Below are 25997 nucleotides of genomic sequence, written 5' to 3'. Positions count from 1 at the left end.
GGGCATTGTGGGCGTGTACACCAGGAGGCTGGGCTGAGCCAGGGTCTGAGCTGCCTCCATAGCACCCACAGCAGGTCCAGGTGCACGACTACTGCAGTCTTGGGACCTGACTTCTGTGGATCTGCGCTGGTGGCATTGTGAAAACAAAGCCTGAGAGGTACCAGGGTGGACTGCCAGCATACCTATGGTTGAGGTGGGGCCGAGGGCAGTGCCAGTAACAGTGTACTCTGAGAGTCTGCACAATAGGTGAAAGGTGACACAACGGAGCACACTCAGGTGAACAGCTCAGGAGAAGGAGGAGTACTCAATGGCTCCTCTCCCAGTGGGAGCACCCCAATCCAACCTACCTCGCACCACATACCAGAAATGCAACTCAGAAACGGATCTGGGGGCTTCTACTCCAACAACTGGGGAGCACACCCTGCCCCGGACAAGGCAGTGAAAACCACAGAGCAAAGAGGAGGCCCTGCTCAATATCCAGTGCTGGCTCTGGTCAGCACATCAGTCACACCTCCTATCAAGGGGATGATAGCCAGCATACAGTGAGGAAAGAGGTGGCAGGCATCCATACTAAAAACAGCCCTCACACCCAAAAATATTAAACCCACACAGACTACACAGGGATGTTTCCACATAAAAATAGCCCTCCAAGACCACAGTAGATAATTGTTTCTCCTCAACTCATACAGCAAGAGAAATATAAGTAAAATGAAGAAGCAAAGGAACCATTCCCAATTAAAAGATCAAGAGAATACCCCTGAAAGAACAAACAATGAAACAGACCTCTTCAGTCTAATAGACACCAAGCTCAAAAAGGAGATAATGAGGGACTTCTCTGGTGGCGCAGTGCTTAAGAATCCGCCTGCCAATGCAGGGGACACAGGGAAAATTCCACATGCCGCAGAGCAGCTAAGCCCGTGCACCACAACTACTGAGCCTGCGCTCTAGAGCCCGTGAGCCACAACTACTGAGCCCGCGTGCCACAGCTACTGAAGCTCATGCAACTAAAGCCCATGCTCTGCAACAAGAGAAGCCACTGCAATGAGAAGCCCGCACACCGCAACGAAGAGTAGCCCCCACTCGCCACAACTAGAGAAAGCCCGCGCAGCAACGAAGACCCAATGCAGCCAAAACTAAATAAACAAAAATAAAAAAGGAGATAATGAAAATACTGAAGGAACTGAGAAAGGCTATTGACAGAAATGCAGACTACTGTAAAAAGGAACTAGAAATTATGAGGAGCCAAGAAGAATTAGTGAATTCATTTGAAGAGATGAAAGCTGGACTAAAGGCTATGAACAGAGGAATGAATAATGCAGAAGAACAAATAAGTGATCTAGAAGACAGAATAATGGAAATCACCCAATTACAACAGCAGACAGAAACCCAAATGACAAAAAATGAAAGCAATATGAGACCTATGGGATAACATAAACTGGGCCAATCTATGCATAATAGGGATTCCAGAAGGAGAAGAAAGAGAAAAAGGTAATGAAACTGTATTTGAAGAAATTATGGCTGAAAACTTCCCAAACCTAGAGAAGGAAACATATCCAGATACAGGAAGCACAGAGGGTCCTGAACAAGATAAACCTAAACAGACCTACACAAGACATATTAAAAAAAGTTAAAGATAAAGAGAGGATTCTTAAGGCAGCAAGAGAAAAACAAAGAATTAATTACAAGGGAACCACCATAAGGTTATCAGCTGATTTCTCTACAGAAATGCTGCAGGCCAGAAGGGAATGGCAAGATATATTCCAAGTCCCAAAAGGGAAAAATCTGCAACCCAGGATACTCTACCCAGCAAGATTATCATTTAGAATAGAAAAAGAGATAAAGAATTTCTCAGATAGCAAAAACTAAAAGAATACAGCAATACTAAACCTATCCTAAAAGAAATATTGAAAGGTGTTATCTAAGTAGAAAAGTTGAGGGAATTCCCTGGCAGTCCAGTGGTTAGGACTCTGTGCTGCCACTGCAGGGGGCCTGGGTTTGATCTAGGGTCAGGAAAGTAAGATCCCACAGGCCGCATGGCACAGCCAAAGAATAAATAAATAACAAAAGCAGTAAGAATCTATAGGAAAGAGAAAATCATAATTGGAAAGTAAATCACTTAAACAAGAAAGTACACAGATTTTTAAAATAATAAAAAAATTTTTCTGAAAGCAATGATAACCACAATGAATGGCAAAAGGATAAACATAAAGATGCAAAAGAGGACATCAAAATCATTAAATGTGGGAGAGAAGAGTAAGAAAATGTAGATTTTTTTTTCTAGAAAGTGTTTGAGCCTATTGGACTACCAGTCTAAAGCAACTAGATATAGGAAGGAGTTAACATACTTGAAAAACAGGGCAACCACATAAAACAGATTCACAAAAAAAGAAAAAGAAGAGAAGATAAGCATAATACAAAAGAAAATCATCAAACCACAAAAGGAAAAAGAAAAAGAAAGGGACAAAGAAGAAATATAAAATCAATGGGAGTGCTCGCTTCGGCAACACATATACTAAAATTGGAACAATACAGAGAAGATTAGCATGGCCCCTGTGCAAGGATGACACGCAAATCCATGAAGCGTTCTATATTTTTTTGATACAGCCACTATGGAAAACAGTATGGAGGGGTTTCTTAAAAAACTAAAAATAGAACTACCATACGACCCAGCAATCCCACTACTGGGCATATGTCCTGAGAAAACCATAATTCAAAAAGAGTCATGTACCACAATGTTCACTGCAGCTTTATTTACAATAGCCAGGACATGGAAGCAACCTAAGTGTCCATCAACAGATGAATGGATAAAGAAGATGTGGCACATATATACAATGGAATATTATTCAGCCGTAAAAAGAAATGAAATTGAGTTATTTGTAGTGAGGTGGATAGACCTAGAGTCTGTCATACAGAGTGAAGTAAATCAAAAAGAGAAAAACAAATACCATATGCTAACACATATATATGGAATTTAAAAAAAAAAAAGTTATGAAGAACCTAGGGGCAGGACAGGAATAAAGACGCAGACGTAGAGAATGGACTTGAGGTCACGGGGAGGAGGAAGGGTAAGTTGGGACGAAGTGAGAGAGTGGCATGGACTTATATATACCACCAAATGTAAAACAGATAGCTAGTGGGAAGCAGCTGCAGAGCACAGGGAGATCAGCTCGGTGCTTTGTGACCACCTAGATGGGGGGGATAGGGAGGGTGGGAAGGAGATGCAAGAGGGAGGAGATATGAGGATATATCTATATGTATAGCTGATTCACTTTGTTATAAAGCAGAAACTAACACACCATTGTAAAGCAATTACACTCCAATAAAGATGTAAAAAAAAAAAAAAGAAATGAAAACACAAAATAAAATCAACAGGAAGACAAGGTTTAAAATGGCAATAAATACATACCTATCAATAATTACCTTAAATGTCAATGGACTAAATGCTCCAATCAAAAGATACAGAGTGGCAGACTGGATTAAAAAAATAAGAGCCTACAATATGCTGCCTACAAGAGACCCACTTTGGGGCAAAGGACACACATAGATTAAAAGTGAGGGGATGGAAAAAGATATTTCATGCAAACGGAAATGACGAGAAAGCAGGGGTCACACATACCAGACAAAATAGACTTTAAAACAAAGGCTATAAAGAAAAATAAAGGAGGACACTGTAGGGCTTCCCTGGTGGCGCAGTGGTTGACAGTCTGCCTGCCAATGCAGGGGACACGGGTTCGAGCCCTGGTCTGGGAAGATCCCACACACTGCGGAGCAACAAAGCCCGTGAGCCACAACTACTGAGCCAGCGCATCTGGAGCCTGTGCTCCGCAACAAGAGAGGCCGCGACAGTGAGAGGCCCGCGCACCGCGATGAAGAGTGGCCCCCGCTCGCCGCAACTAGAGAAAGCCCGCACACAGAAACGAAGACCTAACACAGCCAAAAATAAATAAATAAATTAATTAATTAAAAAAAAAAGAAGGACACTGTACAATGATAAAAAGAGCAACACATGGAAAGGATATTACACTTGTCAACATATATGCACCCAACATAGAAACACCCAAATAAATAAAACAAATACTAACAGACATAAAGGGAGAAACTGACAAGAATACATTAACAGTAGGAGACTTTAATACCCCACTCATATCAATGGACAGATCTTTGAGACAGAAAATCAATAAGGCAACAAAGATCCTAAATAATACAATAGAAAAGTTAAACTTAATTGATATCTTCAGGACATTACATCCAAAAAAAAAACAGAATACACATTCTTTTCAAGTGCACATGGAACATTCTCTAGGACTGACCACATACTAGGGCACAAAACAAGCCTCAACAAATTTAATAGTATAGAAATTATTTCAAGCATCTTTTCTGACCACAACAGCATGAAACTAGAAATCAACCACAGAGAAAGAAACAAGAAAAAATCAAGTACAGGGAGACTAAACAACATACTACTAAAAAAACCAATGGGTGAACAAGAAAAATCAAAGAAATTAAAAAATACCTTGAGGCAAATGACAATGAAAACACAACCATAAATATCTCTGGGATGCAGGAAAAGCAGTTCTTAGAGGGAAGTTCATAGCAATACAGGCCTTCCTTAAGAAACAGGAAAAATCTCAAATAAACAACCTAGCCCACCACCTAAAAGAATTAGAAAAATAAGTATAAACAAAACCGAAAGTCAGCAGAAGGAAGGAGATAATAAAGATCAGAGAGAAAATAAATAAAATAGAGATGAAAAAAACAAGACAAAAAAAAATCAATAAAACCAAGAGCTGGTTTTTTGAAAGGGTAAACAAAATTGACAAACCTCTAGCCAGGCTCACCAAGAAGAAAAAAGAGAAGTCACAAACAAAATAAGAAATGAAAAAGGAGAAATCACAACAGATACTGCAGAAATACAAAAAACCATAAGAGAATACTATGAATAATTATAGGCCAACGAATTTGACAACCTCAAAGAAATGGACAACTTTCTAGAAACATACAGCCCATCAAAACTGAATGAATAAGAAATAGATAACTTGAATAGACCAATCACTAGAAATGAAACAGAATGTGTAATTAAAAAAACCTCCATACAAACAGAAGTCCAGGACCAGATGGCTTCACTGGGGAACTTTACTAAACATACAAAGAACTTATACCAATCCTTCCCAAACTCTTCCAAAAGATTGAAGAGGAAGGAACACGCCCAATAACATGCTATGAAGCCACCATCACCCTGATACCAAAACCAAAGACACTACCAAAAAAGAAAATTACAGGTCAATATCTTTGATGAATATAGACACAAAAATTCTCAAACCAAATCCAACAATACATAAAAAAGGTCATACACCACGACCAAGTTGGATTCATCCCAGGGTCACAAGGATGGTTCAACATACACAAGTCAATCAATGTGATACACCACATTAACAAAAGAAAGGACAGAAACCAGGACTTCCCTGCTGGCCCAGTGGTTAAGACTCTATGCTTCCACTGCAGGGGGCATGGGTACAATCCCTGATCAGGGAACTAAGATCCCACGTGCCACATGGCGTGGCCAAAAAAAAAAAAAAGGGGGGGTGAAGGGCAAAAATGACAGAAGCTACATGATCATCTCAACAGATACAGAAAAAGAATTTTATAAAATTCAACATCCATTCATGATAAAAACCCTTACAAAAGTGAGTATAGAGGGAATATATCTTGACATAATAAAAGCTATTTATGGACTTCCCTCGTGGTGCAGTGGTTAAGAATCCGCCTGCCAAAGCAGGGAACACAGGTTCGAACCCTGGTCCTGGAAGATCCCACATGCCACAGAGCAACTAAGCCTATGCGCCGCAACTACTGAGCCTCGCTCTAGAGCCCGCGAGCCACAACTACTGAAACCATGTGCCACAACTACTGAAGCCTGAGGGCCCAGAGCCCGTGCTCTGCAACAAGAGAAGCCACTGCAATGAGAAGCCTGCTTGCCGCAACTAGAGAAAGCCGGTGTGCAGCAATGAAGACCCAATGCAGCCAAAACCAAAAAATAAATAAATAAATTTATTTTTAAAAAAAAACACCTCATGGTAACCGCAAACTGAAAATCTATAATGATACACACACACAAAAAAAGAAAAAGGAATCCAAACAAAACACTACAGTCAGTCATCAAATCACAAGAGAAGAGAACAAAAGGGTAGAAAAAAGACTTACAAAAACAAATCCAAGGGGCTTCCCTGGTGGCGCAGTGGTTAAGAATCCTCCTGCCAATGCAGGGGACACGGGTTTGAGCCCTGGCCTGGGAAGATCCCACATGCCATGGAGTAACTAAGCCCATGCGCCACAACTACTGGGCCTGAGTTCTAGAGCCCACAAGCCACAACTACTGAGCCCATGTGCCACAACTACTGAAGCCTGCGCGCTTAGAGCCCATGCTCCACAACAAGAGAAGCCATGACAATGAGAAGCCCACGCACAGCAATGAAGAGTAGCCCCCGCTCACCACAACTAGAGAAAACCGGCACACAGCAACGAAGACCCAACACAGCCAAAAATAAATTAATTAAAAAAAAAACAACAACAAATCCAAAACAATTAACAAAATGGCAATAAGAACATACATATCGATAATTACCTTAAACATAAACAGATTAAATGCTCCAACCAAAAGACACAGACTGGCTGAATGGATACAAAAACACGACCCATTTATATGCTGTCTACAAGAGACCCACTTCAGACCTAGGGACACATACAGACTGAAAGTGACGGGATAGAAAAAGGTATTCCATGCAAATGGAAATCAAAAGAAAGCTGGAGTAGCAATACAGTAAGTCTCCTACATAAAACCTTCAAGTTGCAAACTTTCAAAGATGTGAACGTGCATTCTCATGTCTAATCATGTAAGTCAGTTCATGTGTCTGGCGTACATTGTCACGTGCATGCATCTTCTACGAGTGGCTGTGTTTTTGTGTACTTTACGGTACAGTACTGTATAAAGTACAGTAGTATAGTATCTTTATTTCAAGCCCAGGATGTCCGGAAGCAAGCATAAATGCAGCGGTGGTGTAGCTGGTACAGTACTACCCAAACATCACTGGAACATTTTTTTCAAGAGGGTAGATGGAATTGAATCCAGCAAGGAACCAGAACCTGTGCCATCAACTTCAGGCATGAGTGAAACTGCAGCTTGCCCTCCATCTCCTATTGCTGACGATCCATCAGCTCTACCATCTCCCACCTCCTCTCCCTCCTTCAGTCAGTAACTCTTATTGCCTGTTCACTCGATGCCAGCCCCTGTATGCAGTTGCTGTACTGTATTACTATACTTTTCAAGGTACTATATTGTAAGATTAAAAATGTTTTCTTTATTTTTTGTGGGTTTTTTTTAATGTATTATTTGTGTGAAAATTATAATAAACCTAATACAGTACAGTACTATATAGCTGACTGTGTTAGTTGGGTACCTAGGCTAACTCTGTTGGACTCACAAACAAAACTGGACTTACGAACGCACTCTTGGAACAGAACTCGTTCGTGTGTAGGGGACTTACTATACTCATATCAGATAAAATAAACTTTAAAATAAAGAGTGTTACAAGAGGGGCTTCCCTGGTGGCGCAGTGGTTAAGAATCTGCCTGCCAATGCAGGGGACATGGATTCGAGCCCTGGTCCGGGAAGATCCCACATGCCGCGGAGCAACTAAGCCCGTGCGCCACAACTACTGAAGCCCGTGTGCCTAGAGCCCATGCTCCGCAACAACTCACTGCAACTAGAGAAAGCCCGCACACAGCAACAAAGACCCAACGCAGCCTAAAATAAAATAAAATAATTTAAAAATTAAAAAAAAAAAGTGTTACAAGAGACAAAGAAGGACACTACATAATGATCAAGGGATCAATCCAAAAAGAAGATATAACAATTGTAAATATATATGCACCCAACACAGGAGCCCATCAATATATAAGGCAAATACTAACAGCCATAAAAGGAGAAATCAACAGTAACACAGTAATAGTGGGGGACGTTAACACCTCACTTTCATCAAGGGACAGATCATCCAAACAGAAAGTCAATAAGGAAACACAGCCCTTAAGACACATCAGCCCAGATGAACTTAATTGATATTTATAGTGCATTCCATGCAAAAGCAGCAGATACAGATTCTTTTCAAGTGCACATGGAACATACTCCAGGACTGATCACATGCTGGGCCACAAAGCAAGCCTTAGTAAATTTAAGAAAATTAAATCATATTAAGCATCTTTTCTGGCCACAAGCCTGAGATTAGAAATCAACTACAAGGAAAAAATGATAAAAAACACGAACACGTGGAGGCAAACAATATGGTACTAAACAATCAATGAATCACTGAATAAATCAAAGAGGAAATCAAAAAATACCTAGAGAGGGCTTCCCTGGTGGCGCAGTGGTTGGGAGTCTGCCTGCCAATGCAGGGGACACGGGTTCGAGCCCTGGTCTGGGGGGATCCCACATGCCGTGGAGCAGCTAAGCCCGTGTGCCACAACTACTGAAGCCCACGTGCCTAGAGCCCGTGCTCCGCTACAGGAGAAGCCACCGCAATGAGAAGCCCAAGAACCACAACGAAGACAACAGCAACTAGAGAGAAGTTCACGCGCAGCAACGAGGACCCAACGCAGCCAAAAATAAATTAAAAAAAAAAAAAAACCTAGAGAAAAATGAAAATGAAAGCACAATGATCCAAAACCTATGGGACACAGCAAAAGCAATTCTAAGAGGGAAGTTTATAGCAATACAATCTTATCTCAGGAAACAAGAAAAATCTCAAACAAACAACCTATCCTTACACCTAAAGCAACTAGAGAAAGAAGAACAAACAAAACTAAAAGTTAGTAGAAGGAACGAAATCATAAAGACCACAGCAGAAATAAATGAAATAGAGATGAAGAAAACAATAGAAAAGATCAATGAAACTAAAACCTGGTTCTTTGAAAAGATAAACAAAATTGATAATCCTTTAGCCAGTTTCATCAAGATAAAAAGGGACAGGGCTCAAATCAATAAAATTGAAATGAAAACTAGGTTACAACTGACAGCACAGAAATATTGGGTTGGCCAAAAAATTTGTTCGGTTTTAAGTAAACATAAAAGACATTTTTCATTTTCACCAAGAACTGTATTGAACAATGTATTCACTAACTAAACAAACTTTTTGGCCAACCCAATACAAAGAATCACAAGAGACTACTACAAGCAACTATATGCCAATAAAATGGAAACAGAAATGGACAAATTCTTAGAAAGGTACAATCTTCCAAGACTGAACCAGGAAGAAAGAGAAAATATGAACAGACCAATCACAAGTACTGAAATTGAAACTGTGATTAAAAAACTCCCAACAAACAAAAGTCCAGGACCAGATGGCTTCACAGGTGAATTGTATCAAATATCTAGAGAAAAGAGTTAATACCTGTCCTTCTAAAACTATTCCATCTAAAACTATTCCAAAAAATTGCAGAGGAAGGAACACTCCCAAACTCATTCCATAAGGCCACCATCGCCCTGATACCAAAACCAAAGACACCACAAAAAAAGAAAATTACAGGCCAATATAACTGATGAACATAGACACAAAAATCCTCAACAAAATACTCAGCACACCGAATCCAACAGTACAACAAAAGAATCATACACCATGATCAAGTGGGATTTATCCCAGGGATGCAAGGATTCTTCAGTATCGGCAAATCAATTAGTGTGATACAGCACCTTACCAAATTGAAGAATAAAAACCATAGGATCATCTCAACAGATGCAGAAAAAGCTTCTGACAAAATTCAATACCGATTTGTGTAAAAACTCTCCAGAAAGTGGACATACAGGGAACACACCTCAACATAATAAAGGCCACATATGACAAATCTATACCTAACATCAAACTCAATGGTGAAAAGCTGAAAACATTTCCTCTAAGGTCAGGAACAAGACATGGATGTCCACTCTTGCCATTTTTATTCAACATAGTTTTGGAAGTCCTAGCCATGGTGATCAGAGAAGAAGAAATAAAAGGAATCCAACTTGGAAAAGAAGAAGTAAAACTGTCAACTGCTTGCAAATGACATGATACTATATGCAGAAAATCCTAAAGATACCACCAGAAAACTACTAGAGTTCATCAATGAATTCGTAAAATTGCAGGATACAAAATTAATACACAGAAATCTGTTGCATTTCTATATACTAACAACAAAAGATCAGAAAGATTAATCAAGGAAACAATCCCATTTGCCATTACAACAAAAAGAACAAAATACCTAGGAATAAACCTACCTAAGGAGGCAAAAGACCTGTACTCAGAAAACGGTAAGATATTGATGAAAGAAATTAAACATGACACAAACAGATGGAGAGATATACCATGTCCTTGGATTGGAAAAATCAATATTGTGAAAATGACTATACTACCCAAAACAATCTACAGATTTAATGCAATCCCTATCAAATTACCAATGGCATTTTTCACAGAATTAGAAAAAAAAAATTTTTTTTTAAGTTTTTTTTTTTTGATGTGGACCATTTTTAAAGTCTTTACTGAATTTGTTACAATACTGTTTCTGTTTTATGTCTTTGGTTTTTTTGGCCGCGAGGCATGTGGGATCCTAGCTCCCCAACCAGGGATCGAACCCACACCCCATGCATTGGAAGGCGCAGTCTTAACCACTGGACCACGAGGGAAGTCCCTAGAACAAAAAATTTTACAATTTGTATGGAAACACAAAAGACCCCAAATAGCCAAAGCAATCTTGAGAAAGAAAAACAGAGCTGGAGGAATCAGGCTCCCTGACTTCAGACTATACTACAAGGCTACAGTAATCAAAACAGTATGGTACTGACACAAAAACAGAAATACAGATCAATGGAACAGGATAGAAAGCCCAGTGATAAACCCACACACCTATGGTCACCTCATCTATGACAAAGGAGGCAAAAATATACAATGGAGAAAAGACAGTCTCTTCAATAAATGTGTGGGAAGTGCTGGGAAAACTGGACAGCTACATGCAAAAGAATAAAATTAGAACACTCCCTAACACCATACACAAAAATACACTCAAAATGTATTAAAGGGGCTTCCCTGGTGGTGCAGTGGTTAAGAATCCGCCTGCCAATGCAGGGGACATGGGTTCGAGCCCTGGTCTGGGAAGATCCCACATGCCACGGAGCAACTAAGCCCGTGCACCACAACTACTGAGCCTGTGCTCTAGAGCTTGCGAGCCACAACTACTGAAGCCCGCGCGCCTACAGCCCGTGCTCCGCCACAAGAGAAGCCACCGCAATGAGAAGCCCGCACGCCACAACAAAGAGTAGTCCCTGCTCGCCGCAACTAGAGAAAGCCCGCACGCAGCAACAAAGACCCAATGCAGCCAAAAATTAATTAATTAATTTAAAAAAATGTATTAAGGACCTAAATGTAAGGCCGGACACTATAAAACTCTTAAAGGAAAGCATAGGCAGAACACTTTTTGACATAAATCACAGCAAGATCTTTTCCTATCCATCTCCTAGAGTAATGGAAATAAAAACAAACATAAACAAATGTAACCTGATTAAACTTAAAAACTTTTGCACAGCAAAGGAAACCATAAATAAAACAAAAAGACAACCCTCAGAATGGGAGAAAATATTTGCAAATGAAGCAACTGACAAGGAATTAATCTCCAAAATATACAAACAGCTCATGCAGCTCAATATCAAAAAAACAAATAACCTAATCAAAAATGGGCAGAAGATCTAAATAGACATTTCTCCAAAGAAGACACACAGACGGCCAAAAAGCACATGAAAAGATGCTCAACATCACTAATTATCAGAGAAATGCAAATCAGAACTACAATGAGGTATCACCTCACACCGGTCAGAATGGCCATCATCAAAAAATCTACAAACAATAAATGCTGGAGAGGGTGTGGAGAAAAGGGAACCCTTCCACACTGTTGGTGGGAATGTAAATTGGTACAGCCACTATTGAGAACAGTACGGAGGTTCCTTAAAAAACTAAAAATAGGGCTTCCCTGGTGGCGCAGTGGTTGAGAATCTGCCTGCCAATGCAGGGGACACGGGTTCGAGCCGTGGTCTGGGAAGATCCCACATGCCGCGGAGCAGCTGGGCCCGTGAGCCACAATTACTGAGCTTGCACATCTGGAGCCTGTGCTCCGCAACAAGAGAGGCCGCGACAGTGAGAGGCCCGCGCACCGCGATGAAGAGTGGCCCCCGCTTGCCACAACTAGAGAAAGCCCTCGCACAGAAACGAAGACCCAACACAGCCATAAATAAATAAATTAATTAATTAATTAATTAATTAATTAATTTAAAAAAAAAACTAAAAATAGAGCTACCATATGATCCAGCAATCCCACTCCTGGGCATATACCCAGAGAGAACCATTGTTTGAAAGGATACATGCACCCCAATGCTCACTGCAGCACTATTTAAAATAGCCAAGACATGGAAGCAACCAAAATGTCCATCGACAAATGAATGGCTAAAGAAGATGTGGTGTGTGTGTGTGTGTATATATATATATAAATATATATATATATACACACACACACACATATATATAATGGAATATTACTCAGCCATATAAAATTATGCCATTTGCAGCAACGTGGATGGACCTAGAGATGATCATACCAAGTGAAATCAGACAGAGGAAGACAAATATCATGTTATCACTTATAGGTAGATACGAAAAACTGATACAAAGGAACTAATTTACAAAACAGAAACAGACTCACAGACTTAGAAAACAAACTTATGATTACCGAAGAGGAAAGGTGGGGGAAGAGGAATATATTAGGAGGTTGGGATTAACCTGTACACACTAATATATATAAAATAGATAATCAACAAGGACCTACTGTATAGCACAGGGGGCTCTACTCAACACTCTGTAATAACCTACATGGAAAAGAATCCGAAAAAGAATAGATATATGTATATGTATTACTGGATCAGGTTGCTGTATACCTAAAACAAACACAACGTGGTAAATCAACTATACTCCAACATAAAATAAAAATTTTAAAAAAAAGAAAAGAAAAAAAGAAATGCCTACTCTATTCCCCTCAGACCTCGGTGACCCTGGCTGGTGTCACATCCCTAATGCCTGAGCAGGCTTGGGTCCCGAGGCTGGACAGTCATGGGGCTGAGGGAGCTGGGGAGGATGTGCCAGCAAACAAGCCCCCCCTCAACCCCCACAGACGTGTAGTGCCTGGTCCCTCTGGATGAAACCACAGTCTCCAGATCCAGGTGGGCCCTCCTACAGTTAAACCAAGCCTAGTGTACCCAAAGGATGTTGGACCCTCTGGGCTGAAACAGCTTTGAAAAGTCAGCTGGCCTCCAAGTCTCCTGGTGGGAGGATTCCCACCTCCAGCCTCCTTCCTTAGAGTTACCCCACCTACGTACAACAGCACCCTCAGCACAGCGGTTTGGCAGGGGTTGGGATTTGTCTTGGGGGTGAAAGGTAAGGGGGAAGAAGTAATGGAACAGAAGCCTGAAAGGTTCGAAAGGATACATGCACCCCAATGTTCACTGCAGTGCTGTTTACAATAGCCAGGACATGGAAGCAACCTAAATGTCCACCGACAGATGAATGGATAAAGAAGATGTGGTACAGGACTTTCTCTGGTGGCGCAGTGGTTAAAAATCCGCCTGCCAATGCAGGGGACACAGGTTCAATCCCTTGTCCGGGAAGATCCCACATGCTGTGGAGCAACTAGGCCCATGCACCACGACTTCTGAGACTGCGCTCTAGAGCCCACGAGCCACAACTACTGAGCCCACGCACTGCAACTACTGAAGTCTGTGCACTCTAGGGCCTGTGTACTACAACTACTGAGCCTGCGTGCTGCAACTACTGAAGCCCGCACGCCTACAGCCCATACTCCACAACAAGAGAAGCCACCGCAACGAGAGGCACCGCAACAAAGAGTAGTCCCTGTACGCTGCAACTAGAGAAAGCCCGCGCACAGCAACGAAGACCCAATACAGCCAAAAATAAATAATTTTTTTTTAAAAATGTGCTACATATATACAGTGAAATATTACTCAGCCGTTAAAAAAGAATGAAATAATGTCATTTGCAGCAACATGGATGAACCAGGAGATTATCACACTAAGTGAAGTAAGTCAGACAGAGACAAATATCATATGCTATCACTTCTATGTGGAATCTTAAAAAAATGATACAAATGAACTTATCTACAAAACAGAAAAAAACTCACAGACTTATAAAACAAACTTACGGTTACCAAAGGGGAAAGGTGGCGGAGGAAGGATAAATTGGGAGTTTGGGATTGACATATACACACTACTATATTTAAAATAGATAAGGGACTTCCCTGGTGGCACAGTGGTTAAGAATCTGCCTGCCAATGCAGGAGACACGGGTTCGAGCCCTGGTCCGGGAAGATCCCACATGCCATGGAGCAACTAAGCCCGTGTGCCACAACTACTGAGCCTGTGCTCTGGAGCCCGCGAGCCACAACTACTGAGCCTGTACGCCACAACTACTGAAGCCCGCGTGCCTAGAGCCCGTGCTCCACAACAAGAGAAGCCACCGCAACGAGAGGCACCGCAACAAAGAGTAGTCCCTGTACGCTGCAACTAGAGAAAGCCCGCGCACAGCAACGAAGACCCAATACAGCCAAAAATAAATAATTTTTTTTTAAAAATGTGCTACATATATACAGTGAAATATTACTCAGCCGTTAAAAAAGAATGAAATAATGTCATTTGCAGCAACATGGATGAACCAGGAGATTATCACACTAAGTGAAGTAAGTCAGACAGAGACAAATATCATATGCTATCACTTCTATGTGGAATCTTAAAAAAATGATACAAATGAACTTATCTACAAAACAGAAAAAAACTCACAGACTTATAAAACAAACTTACGGTTACCAAAGGGGAAAGGTGGCGGAGGAAGGATAAATTGGGAGTTTGGGATTGACATATACACACTATTATATTTAAAATAGATAATCAACAAGGACCTACTGTATAGCACAGGGAACTCTACTCAGTATTGTGTAATAACCTAAATGGGAAAAGAATTTGAAAAAGAACAGATACCTGTATATGTATAATTGAATTACTTTACTGTACACCTGAAACTAACACAACATTGTAAATCAACTATACTCCAATATAAAGTAAAACTTAAAGAAAAATTATTAGATAAACCAAGAAAAAAAAAATACCACTGTTGTATGCTCACTGATACAGAAACATATCCACAGTATGTTAAGTGAAAAAGGCAGGCTACATAGGCAGTATAGGTGGTACATGGTCCTACTGTGGTTTTATATAGTATATATAAATAACATTAAAAAATATATATATATACACACACACAAAAAAAATTGTGAAAAGGGATTTTTCTTTTGCTTTTTGATTTTAGTATTTTCAAATTTTTCTATCATTAATTTTGCTGCTTTTACAGAGGAAAAAATACTGAATTAAAATAAGAAGACAGTTCTAGGTGGTTTCTTTACTTCCCTATCAAACCAATTCTGTTCACACCTGCATAAAAACACTATCCTCCTACCTGTCTGAGCAACTCCAGCTTCTTCAGTTCCTCATTGTAGGCTTCTGGATTCTCTCCATAATTCTTCTGGACAAACTAGGGAGAGAGAGAGAAGACTGTAAACCAGGGATAGAGCATACCCCACTGCTCCCGCTCCTGCCCTCTGAGTCCTCGGCAATCACCAGTCAGGGCTCAGGATGGAGTCCAGACCCACAACCACGAGCTCATCTCCTGGGCCGCTAGAAACTCGACCTCAATAACGGGACAGCACCAAGATGCTGACTGCGGGAGCTTCCTCCATTGAACAAAATGGGAAAGAAGACTGGACAACCTGACTGGAACACACTGGCTGGCCCTCATCGTGCTGCAGCCCTCTCTATGAAGCCCAGGACTCTGCCAGCTCAGGAAGCTGGGGAACTCAGCTGGCTGAAATGGGATCCTACTGAGCATCCCAAAATGGGCCACAAATTCAAGCCTCCCTCAAGTACAGGTCCCTGGTGTGTCCTGGGGTCACAATCATAATCCTGACCCAACAGCAAATGTAGTAGGAAGAAGAACCAAAGAAGAGTGGGAGCACAAAGCCTTCTTCACCAGCCCGCCTTCCTGCGGAAAGGGCACCACAAAAGTAAGTGACCTCATTGATGAGGAAAGGCCTGTGGATGTGTGATGGGAATGACCCAGACAGGGGGAGGGGAGGGGAGGGGAGGGCAGGGGAGGGGAGGGGAGGGGAGGGCAGGGGAGGGGAGGGCAGGGGAGGGGAGGGCAGGGGAGGGGAGGGCAGGGGAGGGCAGGGGAGGGCAGGGCAGGGGAGGGGAGGGGAGGGGAGGGCAGGGGAGGGGAGGGGAGGGGAGGGGAGGGCAGGGGAGGGGAGGGGAGGGCAGGGGAGGGGAGGGGAGGGCAGGGGAGGGGAGGGGAGGGGAGGGGAGGGGAGGGGAGGGGAGGGGAGGGGAGGGGGCCCACATCAGAGAAGGGGCTGGCATGCCTGCCCACAACAGCACTCACCACCTCCTGCACAGGGAGCACACTCACCAGCCTGGAGGCATGGCCTGGACCAAAGGGCCCCTTGTTCACCTAAGATCAACAGACTAAGGCAGCTGGCACTACTCCTGTTGCAGGAGGTCCCGTAGGACAGAGGCCGAAGGGATTGGAGGGATATCTGAGAGTCCTAGAAACAAGGCTTCACCTGACATCGCTGAGAACATCTGTCCCTGTAGTCACACAATGGTAAAGGGGAGAGAGATGCTGCCGCCGCTCCCAGCAAACTGCCCCTAGAGGAAACCTTCTACCTGTCTCATTCCTCCTCCAAGGTCAGCAGCAAACACTTACTGAGCTCCTACCCACAGGCCAGACACTGTGCCAAGTGCCTAATAAGTCACTCAATCCTAACAACAACCCAAAGAAGTAGACATCATCATCGTCACCATTTTACAGATGAGGAAATGAGGAAACTGAGGCACAGAAGTTAAGGCATTTGCCGAGGTCACACAGCACCAATAACTGATGTGGCAGTGACTGAAATCCAGGCATTTGGGCTCCAGAGCCCATATTCTTAACCACACAACAGACCAATCCATTTCTATTTTTTAAACATGGTTCTCATAAAACAAAAAATGGGAAGCGAAAATGAATCTCCAGCCACACAGTGAGTCAGTGGAGCAGACAGGTTATTGTTTAAATTCTGATAAAATCCTCCATGGCTTGATCACTCCCCCTACTGAACAGAGGAAAGAGGCGGCTGAAGGTTCTAGAGTAAAGGACAGAGACCATCTCTCAGTCAGTCTCTCTATAGCTCACACCTCTGCACAGCTAGGAACAAGGTCTGGTCAGGATTTGAAGGTCACGGCAGAGTCTGAGAAGGGAGGCCCAGTGGCAGGTAGAGCCTGGGCCTTGGCACCCCAGATCAAGAGTAAGATACTAGAAGGCACTGACAGGACCCCAGTGCACCTACACAACTAACAGCCGGTTGGGGTTGGGAGGATCAGGGAACCTCCAGAGCCCAGCCAGGCTTTGGAGTAGCTGGGAATCCTTTTCTGAGGGAACAATGAGACCTATGAACAGTTTTATGTTGAAAGCATGTCCAGGGTTCAGAGCCAAGGCAGGGGGAAAAAAGGTGAGGAAGGAGTTATAAGTGAAAACAATAAAGCAGAATGAAAAGACCACTTCCAGAGAGAAATACCAAGACTGAGTAAGTCCTGGCTGTGCCCCTGGGTTGCTTTGAGATCTGGGCTTGGTTTTTCATCTGTAAAATGGAGTTAATATTATCTGCTATGAGGCTTCCCTGGTGGCTCAGTGGTTAAGAATCCACCTGCCAATGCAGAGGACACGGGTTCGATCCCTGGTCCGGGAAGATGCCACATGCCACGGAGCAACTAAGCCCATGCGCCACAACTACTGAGCCTGCGCTCTAGAGCCACAACTACTGAGCCCATGCGCCACAACTACTGAGGCCCACACACCTAGAGCCCGCGCTCCGCAACAAGAGAAGCCACCGCAATGAGAAGCCCGCGCACCGCAACGAAGAGTAGCCCCCACTTGCCGCAACTAGAGAAAGACCGTGCATAGCAACGAAGACCCAATGCAGTCAAAAATAAATAAATAAAATTTTTAAAAAATTACCTGCTATGTCTAACTCACAGAGCTGTCATAGGACTTGAGCTATTCACTAAACAGAGAAAGAGGATGCTAAGTTGAAAATATTGTTTACAATATGCCAAGACCTGTACTAGGGACTCACATGCATTAACTCTTGATTCCCACAAGCTTATAAGGTATATTATTAGTCCATGTTACAGGTGAGAAAAATGAGGCCCAGGTTAGTGATGTAATCACTTGTAGCAGCTGAAAGTCACCAACTATTAAGTTGAAAAGGTGGGACCTAAGGCAAGGTCTGTCTGATTCCAACGTCTATACTATTTCCATGATGGTACTCTGCTCTTTTACCGAGCAACAAATGGCCCTGAATTCTGTAGGTAAATAGAGATCACTGGAAACATCTATCCTGGGTCCTGCCATTCTTTTGCAGAGATGAGCAATCGCAGTGCTAGCACTCCGGGTCAAACTTCCTGATTCTTGACCCAGGGATATTCCTTTTGTGTCACCTTCTCTGGTACTATCATGGTCTCATTCTTCTGTGTATGCTCTTTTTTTTTCCTGGATGATGGGGATGTTTAGCTTCTGCTCTTAATTTGATATAACACCTTGGAATTTCATGGTGCTAATTAAAGCAATAACCCAAGAAGAAAAGGCAATAAAAGGCATCACACCTGTTGGCATTGTATTCATTCACCATGCACATTACATTTCTTTTTTTCTTCACTTGCAGATTGACTCAAATATGGGGAATGCCTTGGGCTATTCCACATAAAATTAAGTCCCACATACAGTGTTGTTAATTAATACAATATATGTTCTAATACAATATATTAATACAATATATGTTCAAGTGAGATTAATTTTATTCAGAGAAGGAAGTATTATTGCCAAGGGAAATCTTCAGCCCCTTGGTATCAGCAAGCCTAAGACCAAATTACAGGCCAAGAGCATCAGGGATGAGAAAAGGCATTCATCCTCACCTAGTCTAACCCCTACATAAGACTCAAGGCTTCTCTCCCACATCTCTTCTGAACGGCCCCTCCAACTGCCTGGATAACACTAGTGAGGACGACTCAAGTTACCTCCCCTGGAGGGTGCTAGAACTAGACTAGGTCATTCAACCTAAGCACTCTCTACACACAAGTATTTATTACTTCCCAAGTAAAGACTCTGCTGTGAAAGGGATATACGGCTTTTATGTATGAGATTAAAGTCAGAGAAGAATGAACTGAACAATCCAGGTCACCTGCACCTGGAGCCATTCTGCAGTAAACTCGAGTGGGCAGATAGGCTCAAGCAGACCGGCTCAGTGACTCCAAATCTGTGATGAGAGATAAGACAGGTCACCACCAAAGGCAACTGGCAACATCCTGTGCTCCTCACTGCTCAGGAGCCAGGCACTTTTAGGCTTCTGGTCATCTCATTTCCCCATCTATGTGTGCGACAAGTTTTTCAAGAGTGAGCTGCCCCATGAGAAATCTGGAAGGGGAAAAAAACTCCACAAACCTGAAAACCAGACTCTACCTACATGAGAATAAGATGAACAGTAAGAAGAGGCAACAAGAGTGTACACTCTGTGGCACAGGTCAACTGAGTGAGAGGAGCAGTAAGATCTGTCTGAATTTGAAGGAGGGTGGTACAATTGCCGGCAGCTAAAGGAACCCCGAGAAAGTACGGTTCAACCTGGGTGATGAACAGGAGGAAAGGAATTCCAGTAAGGACCGGAACAAGGACAATGACCAGGAAAAGAGGCTGAAAGTTCCTATGGGAGAGGCCTGGTAAGACTGAAGTGTGAAAGGCAGGCTGAAGCGAAGTGATGGCAGGCCTTGAACAGCGGACAGTTTCTCTGGAGTAACCTGGTGGGAAAGTGGAGATTTAGAGAGATCAATCCAGCCAGAGAGGGAAGAGGGGAGAGGCCAAGAAGCCACTTGGTTGGTAGGGTGGCTACCTATGGTACAACTGTCCTTGAGGATGGTTTACTATGTGGATCACTAGAAGGTAAGCTCCATGAGGGCAGAGATTTTTGTCATCACATACAGCCCTGAATTCTCAGGGCTGGCACATAATAGTCACTCAATAACTATTTGTTCAATGAATGAATCAGGGATGGATGTAGCACCTGAGTCCAAGTGAGCTTGACCTGAGCTCAAGCGCAGTTGGTTAAGGGCAGGTGTTTGGGACCACAGGAGGAAAGAACTTCAAACATGAACATGTGTGGCCAAATAGCTCACTAATGAAGAGCACAGAGTCATCCTTCATCAGTTTCCAATGAGTTAGCACTCTGGGCTCCAAAACACAGGTAAGGTACAGGGCTAGCAGCATTTCCCCACTAAAAAATTATGTGGGTCCAGGTATCCCAACCTAAAACTTGGCACTGCCGTTCAAAACCAGCTTGCTGTTCTCCTGGCTCTTATTTCACATTATTCCATAATTGAAGGCATATCCATCAGGAATGAAAACCAGTACTAACCATTATGAAAGGTTTTTTTCAAAAGCCCAGCTCTCACAAATAAAGAAACCCTTTACCTTCTTGAAAAACTCCTATTCGTTCTTCAAAACCCACCTCCTTGGCAAGCCTCCCCTGATGGCCCCTCCTTAGGCTGGTACTTCTGTACACACTGCACATATTTCTACTCTTCCACTGACGTCACAATCTAATTTTTAAATCTCCTCTACCAAACTATGTATTCCATGAAAAAAAGGACTGTCTCTTATTAATCTGTATTTCAGGACTCCGCATGGTGCTCAACAGATTGACCTCAACAGAACCATTTTCATTCTACTAACCCAAATTAAATTCTACTCCTAAGCTCTAAGTCATTGGTGAAGGTTCCTGCAGGTCAGAGCAAGGGTAGGAAAGGACAAGGGTACCAGTGGCAGAAGGTTAAGCGTGGGTTCAGGGTTGGGGACAGGAGTCCTGGTCAGGGAGAGTTCCCAGCTGCAGTGGCTACTGTAGTCTCCTCTGCAGGAAGACAGTTCCAGAGTACCTGAAGGAGTTGGCCACCCACAAGATTGCTATTCCTTTTCAGTGGGTTCATGTAAAACATGCAACAATTTTAACCTATCAAATAAATGGTGTATCTTTTCCCAACCCCAAAATAAGGAAACAAAGAAAAAGAGCAGATGTCTAGGAAATGAATTTTTCCTCAGCATCTGATACCACCTTAGTAAATGGCTAATGAGTAACTCCTCCCATGGAGGCCCAGGGGCTCCCAGCAGATCACTGCTCACATAATACCTTGTGGGCTAGGTGTAAGTGACAAGAGCATCAGAGGCTAAGTTCAAACAAAAAGATCTCCAAGGAGTTCCTGGACTAAGATTTTATCCACTGGATTTCCATAAATTTATGGTCACCATCTATTAATTCCCTCTCAACTGTCAGTCATCTGAGAAACATTTTCCTACATGCCAACTATGAAAAAGGGACCCTGCTAGGTTCTGAGGAGCAGGGAGATGCCTCTCAGGTTACTTACAATAGAACAGCGGGGTTAAAACACAGTGCACGTAACTGTCACTAGGAAAAGGATAAAAAGAGTTAGGAATTCGGAGAAGGGAAAGATTAATCCAGATGAAAGAAGGCTTGTGGATGAGACAGAGCTTAAACTGGACCTTGAAAGACTGACAGAACCAATAAATAGAGATTAAAGAAGAGCCCCATCGGGACTTCCCTGGTGGTCCAGTGGTTGAGACTTAGCCTTCCAATGCAGGGGGGGTGGGTTCAATCCCTGGTCGGGGAGCTGAGATTGTGCATGCCTCGGGGCCAGGGGGCCATGACGTGAAGCACAGGCAATACTGTGACAAATTCAATAAAGACTTTAGAAGTGGTTCACGTCAAAAAAAAAAAAAAAAATTAAAAAAAAAGAGCCCCATCCCCACCCCAGAGGGCAAAGATGTGAGCTCTTCTGGGTGGGAGGAATTCCACAACCAAAGGCACAGAAGAGCAAACATACAGAGAATGTTAAGGGAACAGCAAGTAGCTGTGAACAGAATCTGGGATACTTGTATCAGAAGCACGTAGATCAAGCACATACTGAGCCCTGAAAAAATGCTGAAAGAACTGGGGTAGGTCAGAGAGTACTCTGAATGGGTTACGGTTGAACTAGAAAACAAAGTTTTGTTGTGTTTTAGAAAAATTCACCTAATTGAATTAAAAGAGCAGATAGAAGATAAATCCAGTGGATAAAATCTTAGCCCAGGAACTCCTTGGAGATCTTTTTGTTTGAACTTAGCCTCTGATGCTCGTGTCACCTACACCTAGCCCACAAGGTATTATCTGAGCAATGATCTCCCTGGGAGCCCCTGGGCCTCCAAGAGAGGAGTTACCAAACTCTGGGAAAGAGGTAACAAAATTTTGGAATTTTAAATCAATTAATCTAATTTTCTGGTTTTACAAATGAGGGAAAAGATGCCCAAAGAGATTAAATGATGGACTCAAAGGGATACAAACTGTTAGTGTCTGAATTGAGGCAGTGGCAGTGTCAAGAGAGAATGGGAGAGCTTCTTCGGAAACTACCTCTCAATCTATTTTCTTTGTCCTATTTTTTTTCTCAAGCACCTTACTGAATGGTACTAAAACCACAAGGATGTCAACCTGCAAGAGCCTCCCGGTTGTTCCTTTTCACTTCTGCTCTGACCCCCAATGCTACCAGGTGGTCATTCCCAAGGCAGCAGATGTCTCAGAGGGCATCTGATGCCCAGTCGACACACCTGGCCCCGCTTTGTACCAGCCACACCTGATCTCGCCACAGCGATCCCTTGCCTCCGTCAGCGCCAAATCTGCCAGTCTCTTCCGTCCAACTGAAGGTTCAACAAATGACTCCTAAAGTCTCTCCGGAAGCTACAACACTGTTTATCCCCTCTGGGCAGTCGTGAAAGGCAGTAACCCTTCCCCAAATGACACGGAACTGTATCTTCTGGTCCAAAGGGTCTCCAGATTAGGGTTCTTCTTCTGAGGAGACCAGACAGAATGGCACCAAGTGTCAGAGAAACTCCAATCGCAGAGGTCAGGCATTCCTGTGGCTCACGGAGCTCCCGTCTTAAAACACATCCTGAGCCATCCTCCGCGTCTGTCCCAGTCCGGTCGTGGACTGACGGCGCACCGAGGGCCGGGCATAGCCTTCCCACCCAGCCGGTCAGGGAGGGCCGCCCACCGCTCCCCACAGGGCGGTCCTGGCGTGGATTAGGGGCGGAGCAGAACGAGGTCCAGAGCGTCACACCGAGCAAGTGAGGTGCCTGGATGGGAATCTTGGATGGCCGAGGAGACAGCGGGTGCTACCCGGGGCCTGCGGGCGCGCAGGAGTGGGTTGGGGTGAGATGGGGGTGGGCCAGGCTAAGGAAAGCCAGCGGAGGCCCCTCCTAGCCTCACCCGACGTCGCCACAGGGCCTGGGGAGATGATGGACGCGCAGGAGGCGTCCCGCGCCGGCGGACGACGGAGATACGCGGGAGAAGGGGGGGCGGGGAGGAGGCGCACTCACCTTCTTCACGGCCGGCTGAAAGTGGAAGTCACCGGCCTCTTTCAGGTCCAGCCAAATCATGGGCATGCGGGGCACGGCCTCCATAGCGGCTGCCGCCCGCCGGCCACTCGGCCGCTCCCCTAGCTTTTCCAGGTACTGGTTCAGCTGTATGCACCGCGCCGCCCCTCCACGCCGGAAGTCACTGGTCACGCTGGGATAAAAGAATGCCCCCACGGCCTGCTGGGAGATGCGGTCCCCGCCCGCACAGCCTTTCGCGCAGGCTCATCTTCCATTGCGCATGCTCAGCCTCCTCCACGGGGAGTGTGTAGAGGGCAAATCTCCAGCCCGAGGCGAAAGGGTTTCTGGGAGTAGTAGTCTACCTGCACTTAAATGCCAGGCAGGGTGGTAACTGGTTTCTTCCACCTGGGCGAAGTAGACCTGCTGGATTGGCTCTGGCCCGAGGTGCTCCCCACTCAGGGGAAGGGCGTAAAAGAATGTAACTGTGAACTTGTAGACTTAAGTAGTGTCGATGGCCTTGGTAGATGGGGTCAGGTGCGGTGGTAGAGTTAACGTGGCGGCAGGCCGCCGAGAAGAGGTGACTTAAAAACTGAGCCTTGGGGTAGGGGCCTCCAGGCCAAGAGGGAGACAGGGCTAAGAAGAGAGCAAGGGGTTTCATTCCAGGTGTCGAGCTTTGGAACAGAGGAGTGACTGGTTGGAGACTGGCACACTCGGTCCAGCCTGTAAGGCCGGGCACTGCCTAAGAGACGGGCACATCCGTTTGTGATGATGAGAAAAGAAGGCGTAGATGGTGTGTAAAGAGGAAAAAAAAAAAAAAAAAGAGGCCTAGAGCAATGTGGGTAGATGGGGGTGGGGATGAATATATACGGCCACGGGAGTACCTTTCAGACTGTCTGGAAGGGGACCAGGGAGAAGAGAACAGTTATTGCCTCTGAAGAGGTAACCTGTATAGAAGGGATTTTAAACTCATGTATATATTACCTAGCTTTAAAAACAAATAAGATGGAGAATGGTTTGTTAGATAGGGCAAAAGTGGAAGCAAGGAAATCAGTGAGGAGCCTTTTGTAGTCTTGCAGGAGACAAGTGATGTCAGGTTGGGGCAAAGGGAGATGAAACGTGGGCAGATTTGAGAAATGTTTTGGAAAAAAGTATCAGAACTTGGGGTGAATGGATGTAGGGGGTTGAGAATATAAAAGATTATTGCCAAGTTTCTAGTTGGTATAGCTGGGTGGCTCCACGACTGCTTACCGACATGGGAAAATGCAGAGAGGAACAGGTTTGGAAGAGAAGAGCAAAGGTTCAGGGCTGTTTCTGTTAAGCTGGATATAGATGCCCTTATGTTGTTCAAGAGAAGATGTGGAGGAGACCACGGGATGTGGGATCTGGGCTCAGAAGAGGGTGCTCATCCATAATTAAGGGCCCAGGTCCCCTTTGCAATCAAGGACCTTCATGCCAGTTGGAGTTAGAGCAAAAGAAAATGCAAGTACACCAATGTTCACAGCAGCATTATTTACAATAGCCAGAAGGTGGAAATAAACCAAATGTCCATCAACAGATGAATGGATAAACAAAATGTAGTATAACATACACTGAACTATTTTATTCAGCCTTAGAAAGGAAGGAAATTTGGATATTGGGTTGGCCAAAAAGTTTGTTCAGGTTTTTCTGTAACATCTTAGGGAAAAACCCGAACAAACTTTTTGGCTAACCCAGTACATGCCACAACATAAATGAACCTTGAAGACATGATGCTAAGTGAAATAAGCCAGATACAAAATGGCAAATATTGTGTGATTCCACTTAAATCAGTTAACTAAAAGTAGTCAAATTTGTAAAAATAGAAAGTAGAATGGTGATTGCTCAGGGACTGGGAGGAGGAGGGAATGGGGAATTAGTATTCAATGGGTACAGGGTTTCAGGATGGGATGATGAAAAAGTTCTGGAGATTGGATGGTGGTGATGGTTGCACAACAATGTGAATGTACTTAGTGCCACTGAACTGTACACTTAAAAATGGCTAAAATGGTAAACTTTATGTTAGGTATATTTTACCACAATAAAAACTTAAAAAAAAAAAATCCAAGACCTGGGACTTCTCTGGTGGTCCAGTGGGTAAGACTCCGCGCTCCCAATGCAGGGGGTCCGGGTTCGATGCCTGGTCAGGCAACTAGATCCCGCATGCTGCAACTAAGAGTTCGCATGCCGCAACTAAGAAGTCCACATGCCACAACTAAAGATCCCACATGCCATAACAAAGATCCTGCATGCCTCAACGAAGACCTGGCACAGCCAAAAATAAATAAATACTTTTAAAAAACGCAAGACCTTACAGATAATTTTTTTAAGGAAAAAGAAAAATTTACCAGCATC

The 25997-nt window shown here is 43.7% G+C and overlaps 1 protein-coding gene and 1 non-coding gene across 2 annotated transcripts in view; one reads left to right on the top strand and one right to left on the bottom strand.

Annotated features, from left to right (window-relative positions):
* The window catches only part of PTPN23 (protein tyrosine phosphatase non-receptor type 23), a 41372-nt gene extending 17580 nt beyond the window's left edge, over nt 1–23792 (bottom strand). Inside the window, exons 1-2 of the mRNA XM_061196673.1 lie at nt 23631–23792; nt 15585–15659 (exon numbers count right to left, since the gene is read on the bottom strand). Coding sequence (XP_061052656.1) covers nt 15585–15659; nt 23631–23714 — 159 coding nt within the window. The 5' untranslated portion in view covers nt 23715–23792. The remainder of the gene's footprint in view (nt 1–15584; nt 15660–23630) is intronic.
* Nucleotides 2489–2595, top strand: LOC133095855 (U6 spliceosomal RNA). Its single transcript, XR_009701711.1, has one exon. It is a non-coding gene; the product is annotated as a U6 spliceosomal RNA (small nuclear RNA).
* Nucleotides 23793–25997: the final 2205 nt, after the last annotated feature.

The sequence above is a fragment of the Eubalaena glacialis genome, chromosome 7 (genome assembly GCF_028564815.1).
Source record: "Eubalaena glacialis isolate mEubGla1 chromosome 7, mEubGla1.1.hap2.+ XY, whole genome shotgun sequence".
NCBI classification, from domain to species: domain Eukaryota; kingdom Metazoa; phylum Chordata; class Mammalia; order Artiodactyla; family Balaenidae; genus Eubalaena; species Eubalaena glacialis.
Note: the sequence above shows the minus strand (reverse complement) of the source record. Positions and strands in the feature narration are given on the sequence as shown.